We start from the raw sequence: 16,056 nt of genomic DNA, 5'->3' as shown, positions 1-16,056 counted from the left end.
ATATTTCATATAAAGTTTGGAAGAAAATTTGATTGGAAATCCTTTTTTCTTTTTATGGGTCAATTGGAACTCTCCTTTTGATGAACAATACATTGCCCATGGGTTTTATGGGCTTTAGCAGAACTCAGTAGACCCTGGGCTGACTCAAACCTATAGTCACATGGACTGACCCAATTCATTTATTAAGGAGTTGACCCATGTTCAATATTTTTTTTTTTTTTTTTTTTTTTCAGCTTGGCCAAGCCTTAAGGGCTGATACAAAATGACTTGTCTTCAGCAAGTTTCTGTACATGCCATGTTTTCGCCCCTCCCAAGATTTATATAGTGAGGGCTTTATATATAGTAGGCTTTATTTCTTAATCGTTTGATTAAATTGCCAAACAAGTAGATGGTGTCAAAATTTTGTTTAAAATAATGAATTTGTAATTATGTTATCAGTTTCAACTTTTTACTATTCACCACTATTGTAATTAAAACCCATTTACCGTGATGGCCCTAATTAGTCAATAACGACCATTATCTATTTTCTTTAGTTTCTGAAAAAACAGAGGAAAAGAACTATAACCTCCATTCTGTTATTATGGCGAGTTTTACTTAGGGTTTAATTTGTTTTGTAACGAATAATTTGTTTTGTAACGAAATTGACTCAAACAAGTCTTTGTGTCTCTAATTAGTAAGTTTTTCATTGTATTTGTGTGGTCAAGAGCACAACATGTTTGGCCTCAAGAACATCCCAAGTATTTAATAGGAAAAGAAAAACACTAAAAAAAACCCAAGTTTACAATCCCTTTCTTTCTAATCCTTATAATTAGCAGCTTACAATTCTTTGATAATGGCGACGAATGACACAGTAATATGGACGTTGATGATTGTTGTTTTGGTGGTTTTCATATCACAATCTTGTGTTCATGGAGAATCACGAGTGCCTTGTTTTTTCATTTTTGGGGATTCATTGGCGGATAATGGCAACAACAACCACCTCAAGACCCCGGCCAAAGCCAATTACCTGCCTTATGGAATTGATTTTCCCAAGGGACCAACAGGAAGATTTACCAACGGTCGAACCTTCGTTGATATAGTAGGTATTTTCCTATAGCCTTTTCTTTCTCTGCATACTATATATGAGAATCAAACAGTTTGTAGATGTGTTTTATTGGTATGGTGCATTTGGCTTTAATGATGTGAGATCCCACATCGACCAAACGGAGAGGGGGTGATGTGCCTTATATGGCACACCTCGCATCTACCTAGCGCGAGGCCTCTTGGGTGCGCATGAGAATGTAGTGCGGCCCAAGAACAAACCCGTGAGGGCCCAGTCGTGGGTGCCAGAGCGGACAATATCATGCTAGGTGGAGTTGGGCCAGTCCGCTGCGCCACTCTGAACTTAGATGAGGCCTTTTGGGAGCTCACTGGCTTCGGAGTTGTAAGAACTCCGAAGTTAAGCGAGTGGGAGGCTGGAGCAATCCCAGGATGGGTGACCACCCTGGGAAGTTGTTCCGTGAGCTCCCAAAAACAAAACCGTGCTGGCTTAGGCCCAAAGCGGACAATATCGTGCTACGGTAGAGCCGGTCCGGGGCGTGACAATTTGGTATCAGAGCCACTCTGCCGTGGGGTGCGAGTGTGCCGACGAGGACGCCGGATCCCTTAAGGGGGGTGGATTGTGAGATCCCACATCGACCAAACGGAGAGGGGGTGATGTGCCTTATATGGCACACCTCGCATCTACCTAGCGGGAGGCCTCTTGGGTGCGCATGAGAATGTAGTGCGGCCCAAGAACAAACCCGTGAGGGCCCAGTCGTGGGTGCCAGAGCGGACAATATCGTAGTAGGTGGAGTTGGGCCCGGTCCGCTGCGCCACTCTGAACCTATGTGAGGCCTTTTGGGAGCTCACTGGCTTCGGGTTCGTAGGAACTCCGAAGTTAAGCGAGTTGGAGGCTGGAGCAATCCCAGGATGGGTGACCACCCTGGGAAGTTGTTCTGTGAGCTCCCAGAACAAAACCGTGCGGGCTGGTGAGAATGTAGCCAGGCCCAAAGCGGACAATATCGTGCTACGGCGAAGCCGGTCCGGGGTGTGACAAATGATCCCCAAATTGGAACTAGTGAGCTGTAATCACGATTAACTTTAACTAGAATCTTTATACATGCAAATTTACCTGATATGCGTGGTTTGTAGATGATTGTACGTATAAATTTGAGGCTTGCTTGCTTAGGTTAAAGCCCTTATTATGCTCTGGGGGCCATGCATTTTATAAGATATGTTGTTATGTGAGTAGTATAGATATCTATATGTGGAAGCAAATATTGGATTTTTGCACAAACACTATACATATTAATTAATAATAAATATATACGTTTGCAAGGCATTCACAAAATGAGGCTAAAATTAGAACATGGATCTTTACATCACAGCTGAACTTTTGGGTTTTGAGAACCCCATCCCATGCTTTGCAACTACCAGGCGGCCCAAGGACATGGTTAGAGGTCTGAATTATGCATCTGGCTCAGCAGGACTTCGAGATGAAACTGGCACCCATATGGTAATTAATCAAGAGTTAAATAATTTACACAACTTAATTATACAATTAAGCAAATTTATCTGTATATATAATTGTCTCCCTTTGCAGGGAGCTAATGTCAACTTAAATAAGCAGCTGCTGAATCACAAAGCTACAGTCAAGCACATTGCTTCTGTAATGGGACATAAACAATCATCTAATAAGCACTATTTAAACAAGTGCTTATATTCAGTTGGAATGGGTAGCAATGACTACATGAACAATTACTTCCAGCCCAAGTTTTATCCCACCAGTACCAAATATAACCCTGAACAGTATGCTACACTTCTCATTAAACAATATTCTCGCCAAATAAAGGTTAGCAATTAATTAACACCATGCACTTGTTTAATTAGTCTTTGAGACTTTGAAAGCAACTATATCAATACTAAATTTATTTTAAACACAAGACTTGTTTGTTATAAAGACTTTGTACATGTATGGAGCAAGGAAGGTGGCCTTGGTTGGATTGGGACAAGTAGGCTGCGCTCCATATTCAATTTCGACTGGAACTAATGGGTCTGCGTGCGTGGATAAAATGAACGATGCAGTTCAATTTTTCAACGAAAAGCTTAAGTCTCTCGTCGATCAGCTCAACACCAATCTCACAGACGCAAAATTCATCTATGTTAACACTTATGGAATGTCTGGAAGATCAGCGGATAGTACAACAACTGGTTTGTGGACTCTCTTTTAATTTCAATGTGTTTTCGAGTGCCATGAGCCGGTCACATGTGACGTTTTCACATAATATCTATATATGATGTGAAAAATAGGTCATATATGAGCAGCTCGTATATAGAAATTAAATTCCTAGCTATATAGGATGGTTTCAGAAAGAATAAAAGTGACATGAATTAATTTGTTTTGTTTGATTTCAGGATTGAAGGTTTCAGACGTTAATTGTTGTCCAGTAAATGAAATAGGTCAATGTGTTCCTTCCGCAGCTCCATGCAAGAATAGGAGCGAGCATATGTTCTGGGACTTATTCCATCCTACTGAGATGGCCAATTTAGTCACTGCAAGACGAGCATACAATTCTTCTAACCAGTCTGCTGACACTTACCCAATGAATATAGGTCACCTAGCTAAACTTAGGCTATAACCATGGAGTTCTAGTAGCCAAGCACATAAATTTCAGATGGAAATTAATAGGGCACAAATGTTTTTTTGTTTTGTTTTTGCCTTTAGGATGAATAAATTATTATTTTAAAGACCCAACAAGTGAGGCTTCGCATATTGTTTGTGTATTTTTTGGATAGTTTGTACTCATATTTACTTTCTTCTTCATCTCCTTGCCGTTTCTTTGCCCATTTACCCCTCTCTTTGCTCTTCTCATCTTCTTGTTTGTTTCTTTCCTCTTATCAGTTATTTTTTCCTTCGTTTTCATTCCCTGCAGGTAAGAATTTTCATCTCTTGTTAAAAAATATATATGTAATACATATGAAACATTTTGGTTAATTTTTTGCATATAGTGTTTTGAATCTAGTTTTCTTTTTTGCATTGTGTATTTACATGAATGAAGGAGGTCAAGGACTTTTAAATCAAGGGAGCTGATTTTCTCACTCCCTTTTGCTTTTTAATACTTTTTAATCAATTTTGTTCTTTTTTGTTCTTTCTCTTTCATTTTCTACCCTTACCCTACATTAATTTATTTTTACTTCACTTTTATATTATATATTTATTTTTATACTTAATTTTTCAACTTGCACTCTATTTTTAGTTTTTTTTCCTTTAATTGAGTAAGAAATAATTAACACTATATATTTGTCTAGGAAAAATTACATAGTCCACCTACAAAAACTCATGCCCCACGAATAAACCTTGCCATAGTTTTTTTATTTTTTTGAAGGAAACAAATTTTAGGTGGCTACAAAGAAACAGAAATGCATCTAACTATACACATTTTTACATTTTCTTTTTCCATGTTCTTCTCCCTCTCTTCTATGTCATAACCATTCGGAAAAAAAATATTGAATGAAATTTTTTTTATGAACTTGTGGACATGAATAAGAAAATGAAATTGAGTTTGAGACTATGAGTTTCAAATTCACATTAATGGAGTTCTCTTTGTTTCATATGAGATTATTTTATACCTTCATTTTGTTTGGGTACTTTCTCAGAAAGTACAAACAGCGCCAGGGATTGAAGAGAAAGAAAAAATAAAAAGAATGTAAAAGAATTCTTCTCATATAAATATTTCGGCATTTGAAGTTTGTAGGGGAATCCAAAAGCCTGGGTTTTGTTGTGTTACAATGATGATGGAGAAATCCAAAAGCCTAGGTTTTGTTCACTCTTATTAATTGAGTACCCATATCAAAATAAGTGGAGAAAAGGGAAGTGGAAAAATCAGCTCTCTAAATCAATTGTGTGTTCGTATCAGTGGACGGAGTCCTGTTAGATATTGGTTTTGTTAAAGTACCCTTTTGTACTTGCATGGATTTGTATTTCTTCCTAATACTTGTATGATGTATTGTTTTGATGTTTTATATGAAATTGATGTTTTGCTTAATTGTGTTTATCTAACTAAGCTCCCTTTTTTTTTTTGGGTTAAAATACTTTTGTTTTAATAATATCACAAAATTTGAAGAATTTCTGTTGAATATGAACCATGGTGGAATGAAAACAATTGATTCATTGAAATAATTTAAAAACAATCGAGGCGGATACTTGATGAATTTGAAAAGCAATTTAAAAACATTAGCCGGTGAAGCTCTTTTTGTACATATACAAAATCATCAAGCAGGCCTGCCTTAACTCTTGCCTAGAAGAGAAATATCCAAGCTACAGAGAATCGATGACATCAAAGTGCCGTAAAAATCAAGAGCAAAATTTAAGAGAACTTAACTCATGAGATTTTGAAGCAAATTAAGTTCCCACCAGGACTCAGTTCATAAAGACAATTAAAGCTGGACATGTAAAATATTTCTAACAAGGTAAAACATTTTGAGAATTTGATCAATCAAATATATGTTGCGAAAAATCGATGTAATGTGTGTAAGATTTAAAGTAGTTTTAGGAATGAGCAAAGTCTAAGAAGAGTACCCTTATACTCCCATGCCTTAGGCCTTTGCCTTTGCCCATGCCATCTGTTCCCCAACCAAGCACACCATTCATTTGCTTAATTTGGTTGCCAAGAAAATTCATCTGTGAGATAATAGAGTAATTTTAGAAAGCACACATATCTTAGTCCCCAATCTTACAAACATATCAGAATATGAACTGCTTAAGTTGGTTAACATTGAAAAATTTGATACACAAACAAACTTTTTAAACACATGTGAAAAATATAATGTGGATAACAGAGCATAATTTTATAAATGATGAGTAAAGTCTAAGAAGAGTACCCTCTCTCGTGCCCTGCCTTTGCCCATGCCACCTTAATTACGGTCATTCATTTTCATTTTTACTTTTCTTTTTATCAATGCGGAAGAGGGAGTCGAATTTGGGATCTCATCTAAATATTGGAAAGAGAAGTAATACGAGACTAATAGCTAGTTGGTGTTCATTTCCCTTTAGTTGCAAGATCAATGATCGTATATAATACAGTAATTCTAGAAAATCTGAATCTTGTATTTTTAACAATTAATTAGATAGTATCATATGCTCATCATTTGATGAATAAAAATTTGGAATAGTCATTAATTAGTTAGTGTTAGATCCCACTGGGATTGTAATCCGCCAAGATCGATTCTGTTAATCAGTTTCTCATCGTGAGCATTCTATGGCAGATGAGGGCTTCATTGTATTTGTGTGAACCAAAATGCTTGGCCCCCACGACACATATTCATTCGACCAAACTCAATATTCACAGTATTAAATAAAAATAAAACAAAAACAAGACCCATTAATTCAATCCTCTCACGATATAGACATTCCCTCTGCATGCGCTCCATTCTGGCCTTCCACATCTTTGTTTTCATAATCAATACGTCTCTTTCTTTGTTCACTTTTCTTTTCAGTGTTAGTAGCTAGGGTTATATATATTCTTTGATAACCAATGGCAACAAATTATGAGATGGGTGTTAGATGGTTCAAGATGATACTTGGTGTTTTGGTGGTTTCAATATTATTATCACAATATTCTTGTGTTTATGGAGAAGCGCCGCAAGTACCATGTTTCTTCATCTTTGGTGATTCGTTGGTCGACAGTGGCAATAATAACTACCTCCCGACCTTGGCTAAAGTGAATTACCTTCCCTATGGGGTTGATTTTCCCATTGGAGCAACAGGAAGATTTTGCAATGGCAGAACCTCAGTCGATATACTTGGTCTTGCTTTTCTCTCTCTCTCTCTCTCTCTCTCTCTATGAATTTCTTTTAAGTACATTATATTGTTGATATCTCTCTATAGCTTAGGAACTAGACATGTCACAAAGAGGAATTTGTAGTTTGTTGATCTATTTACTATTGATACGATTAAGTTGAGGATGAAGTATGCTTTAAACTTCCATTCAGGGTCCAAATTCACAAGGTGGCTAGACGGCATGAAAGTTCAGAGTTATGTTATCAGATTATAAATTTAGGCCACATGTGATCAATGGTCCAAAACATCTAGCAAGAAAATATTTCCCTTAATTTTGTTATAATTAAGTATGTTGGTAAGATATGCACACAACACATGGAGGCTATAATTAATTAGGACAAATATATTTTTTTTTTTTTTGTTTTGTTACTTTACACATTACAGCTGAACTTCTGGGTTTTAAGAAACCCATCCCACCATTTGCAACTACTTGGGGCCTGGTCATACTTAGAGGTCTGAATTACGCATCTGGCGCTGCAGGAATTCGAGCTGAATCTGGCACTGAGATGGTAACTAATCACACCAAATTAACATGACTTATATACATACATATCTGCAAAGTTAGTTAGTATTAATTATAATTAATTAAACAATTTATATGAAAATTTAATTTCTGTCCTCTATATACATATGCAGGGTGTTAATGTCAACTTAGAACAGCAGTTACGAAATCACCATGTTACAGTCTTGCGCATTGCTTCCATTCTGCGACATAAAGCATTAGCTCTCAAGTACTTAAACAAGTGCTTTTATTTTATGGGAATCGGCAACAACGATTACATTAACAATTACTTCCAGACTCAGTATTTTAACACCAGTCGAATATATACACTTGACCAATATGCTTCAGTTCTTATTGAACAATATTCTCAACAAATTATGGTAATTATTAGTTATTAATTAATTAATTAACACAAGCACTTGTTTAGTTTACTAATCTTTATCGTCGATTTTGAGACCTACTCGAAAAGGACTTATTTGTTTGATGTTGGTTTTGATTGAAGACTTTGTATAGGTATGGAGCAAGGAAGGTGGCCTTGGTTGGAGTGGCACCAATAGGCAATGCAACCGAACCTTTTAATGAAAAGCTTAGAGCTCTGGTGGACAAGCTCAACGCCGATCTGGAAGATGCACAATTCATCTATGTTAACTCTTCTTCAGTGTCACGTCCTGCTGGTACTTGGTTACACTTTTGTGCCTCTCTTTTCTGCTGTGATCCTGTCATATGCGACATTTCTCTCGTAAATATGTATGTGAGATCCACTGTTATATGAGGAGAGAGATATATGACGGGTCGCACAAACTAAAATTACTACCCGTGAGTACTAAAAGTGACATTAATTTGTTTTGTTGATTTCAGATTTCAAGGTTCCGAACATTAGCTGCTGTGCAGTAAATGAACTTGGGCTATGCAATCCTTTCGAACCTGTATGCCAGAATAGAAGTGACTATGCATTATGGGACTCATTCCATCCGACTGAGGCCGCCAATATAGCCAGTGCAGGAAGAGCATACAGTTCTCAAGACCCATCGGACACTTATCCCATGGATATCAGTCACCTAGTTCAGCTTAGTCTATGATTATTGTTGGGCTCTAAAGCCAGGCATATAAAAATTTCATATGGCAAACAGAAACATCAAGAGAGAGAGAGAGAGAGAGAGAGAGAGAGAGAATGAATATACTATATGTACGCTTGGATGTATGAGACATATAATAATAGATGTTCAAACCAACATTATAAAAGATTCAATCACATGAGAGTTGGAGGAACTTGTTAGTGTAACGTCTCACAGAGTTTTAGAAGTACACATTGCTGCAGGCACATATTTAAAATACAGACAAAGAAATCCCCTTCTACTGATGTACTTGGTACCAACGTCTTCCACAAAGCCAAGTTGATGATTTATGCTTCCTACTACTTGACAAAGTGCCCGTAGCAATCATCATCTGGTGTCTTTACATACCCACCATAGAAAATTAATTCGGCAGAGACGACGGTCGTCCAAGCATATTAACTGCACATGAATGTAAAAGGAAACTGTTTCAAGGGATGCATGTAAACGTGCTTGCATCTAATATATGTGCAGTCAAATTACAATGTGAATAGTGATTTGTTATGAGGTTGATAATTTGGGATATATGCGTACTTACACTAATTGAAGGGCCATCGGATCTTGGCGTGAATTGTACTGATGATTGGGTTGTAATGCATTCACTTGAAAATAGTTCCGAGAGTCATATGGCTGAGACTGCATGATCTCATAACTTCCCCCTCCAGCCATCACATTTATGTTTTGCTGGCTCCTCTCATTCTCAGCTATCTATATATCCCATTCACAAGCCCCATGAATCACTACTAATTAAGTACTACATACTACTAACACAAACACAAATACGATACACACGCGAGCGCACATCACATGCATACTTTTAAAGAGAGGGAGAGAGAGAGAGAGAGAGAGAGGGATCACCTTTGCTCGTAGGAGCTGGTTGTTGTTATGCAAGTCAATTTCCTGCTAGGTACATTTTAATGTTAATGAAAACCAAGAAAAATTAGTTTCATTAACAGCACAAAACTTATATGAATGATTTTGAACAGTGTAAGTGCAAATTCTTGTGGTAACCTCAAATACCAATTTTTGGTAACATGTAAAGAATTCACTGTTAGTCAACTTATAGAAGCTGAAAGAACCATATTGAACATTACCTAATGACAACAAAATGGTTAAGAGTGGTTTTTGTTAAAAATCAAAAGAAAATTTAAGAAAGCTTAACCAGAAATTTTAAGCTTCAATCAAGTTTTCATGAGAACTTTTGACCAAATTAAACATTCAACAAACAAGTGATAACTTTTAACACTAGCTTCTAACATGCATGCACTCAGTTGATAAAGACAATTTGATGCCGGCCTACAGTCTCCAAATGCATATGATCGTGAACCCCATTTACAATAGATCAAACATGCCAGTACATGCATGTAAGTAAATTGTTTACTTGATAAGTTGGTAAACATGCATTGGGCAGTGATACTCAACAAACTTTTCAAATATGATGAGAAATAGTAATGCATGTAAGAGAATGCAATTTTATAAATGAGGAAGAGTCAAAGAGTGGTACCCTTTTCTGCATGTACTCAATTTCGGCAAACAAGAGCTCATTCTGAGAGAGAGGATCAAAGATTAATAAGAAAGAAATATAAGAAAACAGAAAAGGTAAAACTTGTCAATGTCTATGCAAAAGCTATCAAAATACATGTAAATAATTCAGATCGCAAAAATCCATCATAAATATAGAAGAGATACCTTCTTGGATCTGATTCTGTTGATTCCTTTCTCTAGTTTACTCTCCAGATTCTTCAGGTCTTTCATATTCATAGAACTCAATGACTCGCCCATCATATGCCTGTCAAAGAAAAGGCTGCCAATTTGAAAATCTAGGATCTGGGAAAGATTTTGGTAACTAGGGTTGAACTTGATCCCTTTAAGATTACCTGCTTGAGTTCTGCAAATTCCCTATCTGAGCGCGCAGTTTCGCAGCTTCTTGTTGGTAGTACTGAGAATTACATCCATAAATCAATGGTTAAAACATCTCATTGAAAATATGATCAAAATCAATAAACACTGCTTTACTAGTTATTATGATGCATGCATTTGTGTGTGTAATATGTAATATATACAATTATTATAAATTAGGGCTCATATATGTAAAGCAATTCCATCAATTAATATATTAACTTCTTACCAAGGCATTCAACTAAAAGCTTTAGCTTTACCGGTATTTTTGGTTGTAATAGAATGAACAGAACAACTGGATTTATATGGCTCACCCAAATTCCAGGATTGATATTGGAAATGATTATGATGAGACTAAAGAGATCCAAAAATACTAAAGGAAAACAGGACTTGTCTTAGTCATGGATTGGTTTTGTTCAAGATCTACATAACTGAAACCAATTTCCAATAAGTGGTTCAATATTCACACCCTTAGAGGAGAAAGTATATGATAATGAAATCCAGAGACCAGAAAGAGCTAATCTCACTTTTAAAATCATACTCCAAACTTACGAACTTTTCTGTCAAGAATCTGTCATCAGGGTAAATAATACCTGAGTACTAGCTTCGGAAACAGATCCGGTATTTGTAGACTCTGCGCATGCCTTCTTGTACCTCTCAATTGTTTCTTTAACACTGCATGGTATGCAATCATATCATTAATATATGAATCTATAAAAGACTAGAAAGTAATAATACATAACACTTCTAGTTACCACAAAAGAATGTCTTATATTGATACATGGATATATACACCTAATATTAGACATGTAGTCCAACCAATATGCATGAGACTAGTGCTCAAGGAAGAACACCAAGTTAAATATGTACCAAATCCTCAAATGCTATAAGTGGGCTGCATTTATAGCATAGCTTAAACATATATCAAATATTTAAAGAATCTCCAAAAAGATAATGTATTCAAATTGAAAAGCGAATTTGAGTGTATAAGATGAACTTTAATAGACAAAGAAGTTTTTGAGTGTAAAGTTTCTAAAATATGACCTTGTAATTTCTCTGAATCATTATGATAGTTTGAACCTAATAAAAAAGGCTTACCATGAGAAAAGCTACCTAGCAAAGGATTGTTTCTATTTCTGTGGCTTATTTCATCAAACTTTCAACAACAAGATTCTTGAAATAAGTTCCTCACTACTTTCTTCCTAAAGAGAAACTATGGAATTAAAGAGCAAAATATTAATAAACTTTTAGGGGACATAAAATTCTAAAACTTTATGAACATGGTGGGAGCCTATGGTTGCTGTGAGGAATTAATTATCTAGTTAGTGACTTTAATTACCAAGGAATAATATATGAACCATCATGATGCCACTAGTTCTTTTCTAAACCATAAGATATTACCATTTTCTATTGCCTTAAGTAGTAATCTTCCTATCAACGGGTCTAGCCTAGTGGAAAAAGACATTGACTTACAAGAGGTCTCAAGTTCGAATCCCCAAGGCATCTTAGTTGTGTGTGTACTGTGTGTGAGAAATCCCCCTCCCATTTGGATATACTATCGCTTGTACCAAAAAAAAAAAAAAAAATAGTAATCTTCCTTGAAGTAATGGATATTTTCTTTTTTTTCAAATTTAAAATATTTGCTTTACCCCTTAAATAATAGGAGTAATTGGCTTAAGATCTTTCTCAACTAATTAACATCTTGTAGAAATATAAAGAAGAAACTTACTAGCTTTTGCTCATCCAAAGTAATGAATAGATGCATTATAGTACAGTGATCCCATTTCATGATACTTACAATTGTGTCAATTGCTTATCAACTAATTAAGCAGTATCCAAATACTATTAGGCTTGGCAATTAATAGTGGAGCTCTCTTCATAACTAGCTTCTTGTGTATGTTAATTAGACTAGATATAAACTTCTAATGTGCATGTCCGTTTACTGAAAAACATATCGTGTAAAGGGGGTTTCCAACCAAAGCCAAATTTCCTGTGTTGGGAAAAGGGAAAGAGACACAGACACAGAGAAAGAAATATTCATTGGACTATTTATAAATGGTAATTAAAGTTGTTTCCACAAAAGGTATGCTTGAAATTGAACAAAGCATGATGCTTGTTAATTTCATCAGCTTATTATCCTCTCTAGGAGGATGAAGTCTTTTATCCACAGCAGAAATTCTGACTCAGATTCTACCTGCAGTGATATAAATTGGAATTTATTTTCCCAAGCTCTAGCCTTTTGCCTCCCCTTAATTCTTTTTCCTAGGTACAACATATGCTATTGATATACATTAAGGGCAAATAATACTACTGAGTTAAGTTGAGATTTTGGTTAACCTCAAAATTAGGCAAAGACTAGCGGTCAAATTAAACTAACTCTTTCAGTTAACTGAACCTAAATAATGCATGATAAAAACATCTCAGTTTCCTTGAGATCAAAACGAAAACTCAGTTGTCTGACTTAGACCTGCTGACCTAGTCAATCAGTCTCAAATGACGGATGTGATGCAAAACCACATATCATATATCATAATAAAAAATTCAATGAATTTATTATTATGAAAACACAACCTAAGATTTCACTCTTTCCAATGGCAACTGATACCTTAAAATCCTCGACCTTGTGATTGGTTGCCTGTGCCACGATGGCGCAGGTCCCCAATATGATTGGTTCAACCATATTACAGGCCATAACTCTTGCCACTCATTACACAAGGGACATTGGCCTCAAGTTTACCCTATTACCCACCTCGAGTAATTCACAAGCAATTAAAAATTCGGGTTTATTTATACTTTAAAGAAGTGAAAGTAAATATATTAATATAAAATTTGATATTTTCTGTCTGAAACTCTGAGAACATCAAAGCCGTCTGTTTTAGCAGAGCAGGCAGCGACATATAAGCCAAATGCTCAGAACTCTCCCATTGGCTTGCAGTTGTCGTACGTTGTCTCTGCTCACTTATATCTCTCCCACACTAAAAACTTGCATAAATATATCTATGCAAGATCTTGAGCAAATGCAAAGGCCATTCTCCAATGCCCAGCAGTGACATCTTCATGATGACCCACTTGAGCTATGATCTCATACATACTCTCCTTCACTTCAAGAGCAATAATTTGGAAAAATAATTCATAAAAGAATTTACCTTTGTGATAAAACCCAGGTAGAAAAATAAAATAAAATAAAATAAAAATTGACCAGAAAGGTTAAAATTTAGGGTTGAAGAAACTGAGAAAAGGGAAGAGAACGCAGAGTAGGAATAATGACATAAAGCTCTTTTGTCAGAAGTCAAGAACCGAAAAATCGCGTGTGACGTGACCAAAGATTCTATTAACCGAGACAAAAAAAAGAACCCAACACCTAACCCTAACCAGACCTCACCCATTTCCAAAGAAATGTGAAAATTGAGAAAAAAGAAGACATTTTGACACTTGGGTTTTGATTGGCTATGGAAAAATGTCTCCTTTACTCGATTTAAGGGTTACACACTAAAAGATTTTGGACAAATTGATTACCCAATGTAGTTCCTAATGAACCCTAATTTGGTTATGTGGAATATTCCACGAAAAGAAAGTGAGATTTGGGCAATTTTAAGGGAGGTTAGGGGAAAACTCTTCTGGGTATGAGTGGTTGTGGCCTGATTTGGGTGTACAAGGGAGACTAACATATTTCAAGCAAAACCCATCTGGGTGTATTGGAACCCTAATATGTGCTTTTTTCAGAGAAGGTCTTGTCATTTTTATTTTATATATTGAATTGTACTTTTATTTTCCTGGTGTCCATAACTGACGTGGTATTTAGGAAGTGTCAAGGAGATTGGAGGTTGGGCTAATGGGGGCATGACAGCTTGTGTGTTGTAGGCCTTCTTAGCCTAATAGATGACATAGTCATGCAGAGAGAGAGAGAGAGAGAGAGAGAGAGAGAGAGAGAGAGAACAGCAGAAAATTAACAACAATGGAGGGAGGTAAGGAGCTGATCTCAGAGGCCTGCATACATTCCCAAAACCACTACTTGTTGCTATTTACATCCATGATATGCCTCTTTTCCTATCTATTAGACCAGATCTATGTTTGCACCAAACCAAGAGCTAAGAAAATGATCATAAACAGAAAAGAAAAATTAATAAAAATACCATTAAAAGCATATACATGGAAAAAAACAAAAGATATAAGAAAGAAAGACAAGTGAATCTTGTAAGTTAGAGAGATAGAGAGAGAGAAAGAACTCAATCTCAACTCAACTGAGTACCATTACAATGATTATGTTTTCCTGCTTAAATCCACCCAAAGATCTACTGCAGAAGCAAAAGTCTTGAACACAGAAACACCAATAGCTTCTTAAAAATGCAAATTTGTAGCCAAATTTTGCACAAAAAAAACAAACTTTAAGAAGAACATCCAAAAAAAAGGGGCTTTTAAAAGGTAAACTAAAACTACATTAGAAAACTTGGGCTGAAAGAAATTTTAAGAGCCTTCAGTAAGAAATCGAAAAGAAAATAAAAGAAGGAAATTAAAAGCAATACCTGTTGTTGGCATACTCATAAAGTCGGCCACGGTTAGAGAAGACTATGAGAGCAACCTCTGCATCACAGAGTACAGAGAGTTCATAGGCCTTCTTGAGCAACCCATTGCGCCTTTTGCAGAAGGTTACTTGACGGTTTGTTGTGTTTTCGATCCGCTTGATCTCGATCTTTCCCCTACCCAATTTTCTTTGGGGAGAGTCCAGAGACATGGATTTGTTTTCATAGGCCATAGTTGCAAGCTGAATCAAGCACAAAGAGATCAATCAAGGAGCTAATTAGTTAAAAGACCCAGTACTTCAGTTACTCTCTATCTACTTGATCATGAACAAAAAAGTTGAAACAAGAAACATATGAAATGAAAACTTGGTGCAATACTACTACTACAACAACAACAACAACTAGCTAGCTCTTGCTAGGTAGCTAATTAGGCTAGCATCCCCATGTTCAAGAAATTGTCAACTGAACAGAACTAAGTTTTGAATTGTTAACTTTTCTTTTGGATTCTTGGGGAACAAACAGAAACAGGTGGTAATTAAATAAATCTGGCTGAGAAGCCAAAAAGATTGATGGGACTAAAAGAAGTGAGGCAACTGAAGATGATTTATGAGATAATGTTTGAGTATTTTGCTCAATGACATGGTAAGAAAACAAAGAAAAGATCATGGATGGTGATAATTAAGGACAGAAACAGAGGTTTCTACCTTTTGGGTTTTCTTAGCTGTTTTTCTTTCTCACAAATCTAAACAAGAAGATATGCAGAAAATGGAAGCGAGTTGGGCTAAGAGGTGGCTATTTATAAAGGAATAAATGACATTTCCTCCATTATGCTAATTTCCCAAACCACTTCAATTTTTACTCTGCAAATTTTTAGATATTATTAATTATAAGCAAATTCTTTATAAAAAAAGAAAAAAGAAAAAAGTATGTATTGGAGATGAAGCAAAAGAGATGCTAAATGGGAATGATTCAGACTCTATCAACCATTCATTTTATTAATTTGACAAAAAAAAAAAAAAATCATTTTATTAATTATTTAATTATCAAATGTATTTTCTTACCTCTCTGAGAGAGAGAGGGAGAGAGAGAGAGAGAGAGAGAGAGAGAGAGGAAAGGTACTTTCTGAAAGAGACTATTAATGTGGTGAATGAGACGTTGGGCTAG

At 35.9% G+C, this 16,056-nt stretch overlaps 3 protein-coding genes across 7 annotated transcripts; 2 read left to right on the top strand and 1 right to left on the bottom strand.

Annotated features, from left to right (window-relative positions):
* The first annotated feature begins 792 nt into the window (after nt 1-792).
* Nucleotides 793-3,785, top strand: LOC117624521 (GDSL esterase/lipase At1g29670-like). The gene is made up of 5 exons (XM_034355817.1): nt 793-1,082; nt 2,409-2,536; nt 2,624-2,872; nt 2,982-3,231; nt 3,436-3,785. The coding sequence occupies exons 1-5, from the start codon at nt 833-835 to the stop codon at nt 3,657-3,659; spliced, it is 1,101 nt and encodes a 366-aa protein (XP_034211708.1). The 5' UTR covers nt 793-832; the 3' UTR covers nt 3,660-3,785.
* A 2,670-nt stretch (nt 3,786-6,455) lies between these two features.
* On the top strand, nt 6,456-8,630 carry LOC117624523 (GDSL esterase/lipase At1g29670-like). Its single transcript, XM_034355819.1, has 5 exons — nt 6,456-6,825; nt 7,244-7,368; nt 7,496-7,741; nt 7,864-8,035; nt 8,220-8,630. The coding sequence occupies exons 1-5, from the start codon at nt 6,555-6,557 to the stop codon at nt 8,438-8,440; spliced, it is 1,035 nt and encodes a 344-aa protein (XP_034211710.1). The 5' UTR covers nt 6,456-6,554; the 3' UTR covers nt 8,441-8,630.
* On the bottom strand, nt 8,534-15,770 carry LOC117624524 (agamous-like MADS-box protein MADS1). Of its 5 annotated transcripts, none has more exons than XM_034355823.1 (9): nt 15,597-15,770; nt 14,896-15,134; nt 10,966-11,047; nt 10,351-10,412; nt 10,163-10,262; nt 9,978-10,019; nt 9,332-9,373; nt 9,012-9,181; nt 8,534-8,875 (listed from the first exon to the last, which is right to left on the bottom strand). In XM_034355823.1, exons 2-9 carry the CDS (start codon nt 15,123-15,125, stop codon nt 8,872-8,874), a joined length of 732 nt encoding a protein of 243 aa, XP_034211714.1. In that variant the 5' UTR covers nt 15,126-15,134; nt 15,597-15,770; the 3' UTR covers nt 8,534-8,871. The 5 variants fall into 5 exon arrangements, with proteins under 5 accessions (XP_034211714.1, XP_034211715.1, XP_034211713.1 ...); XM_034355824.1 differs by having other exon boundaries at nt 15,385-15,610; XM_034355822.1 differs by having other exon boundaries at nt 8,547-8,875; nt 9,332-9,376; nt 15,597-15,750.
* Between the last annotated feature and the right edge of the window lie 286 nt (nt 15,771-16,056).

Source organism: Prunus dulcis, chromosome 4 (genome assembly GCF_902201215.1).
Source record: "Prunus dulcis chromosome 4, ALMONDv2, whole genome shotgun sequence".
NCBI lineage: Eukaryota > Viridiplantae > Streptophyta > Magnoliopsida > Rosales > Rosaceae > Prunus > Prunus dulcis.
This window is presented reverse-complemented; position numbering and strand designations above follow the sequence as displayed.

What these genes read in the sequence shown, in the direction of transcription:
- LOC117624521 (XM_034355817.1), top strand. Translation starts at nt 833, where the DNA reads ATGGCGACGAATGACACAGTAATATGGACGTTGATGATTGTTGTTTTG. An exon ending in AATATTCTCGCCAAATAAAG is followed by an intron (nt 2,873 to 2,981) that starts GTTAGCAATTAA and finishes TTTGTTATAAAG; the next exon opens with ACTTTGTACATGTATGGAGC. An exon ending in AGCGGATAGTACAACAACTG is followed by an intron (nt 3,232 to 3,435) that starts GTTTGTGGACTC and finishes GTTTGATTTCAG; the next exon opens with GATTGAAGGTTTCAGACGTT.
- LOC117624523 (XM_034355819.1), top strand. Translation starts at nt 6,555, where the DNA reads ATGGCAACAAATTATGAGATGGGTGTTAGATGGTTCAAGATGATACTT. An exon ending in CTGAATCTGGCACTGAGATG is followed by an intron (nt 7,369 to 7,495) that starts GTAACTAATCAC and finishes ATACATATGCAG; the next exon opens with GGTGTTAATGTCAACTTAGA. An exon ending in AATATTCTCAACAAATTATG is followed by an intron (nt 7,742 to 7,863) that starts GTAATTATTAGT and finishes TTTTGATTGAAG; the next exon opens with ACTTTGTATAGGTATGGAGC.
- LOC117624524 (XM_034355824.1), bottom strand. Translation starts at nt 15,558, where the DNA reads ATGATCTTTTCTTTGTTTTCTTACCATGTCATTGAGCAAAATACTCAA. An exon ending in TTTCCGAAGCTAGTACTCAG is followed by an intron (nt 10,413 to 10,965) that starts GTATTATTTACC and finishes TGTAATTCTCAG; the next exon opens with TACTACCAACAAGAAGCTGC. An exon ending in AATTTGCAGAACTCAAGCAG is followed by an intron (nt 10,263 to 10,350) that starts GTAATCTTAAAG and finishes TTTCTTTGACAG; the next exon opens with GCATATGATGGGCGAGTCAT.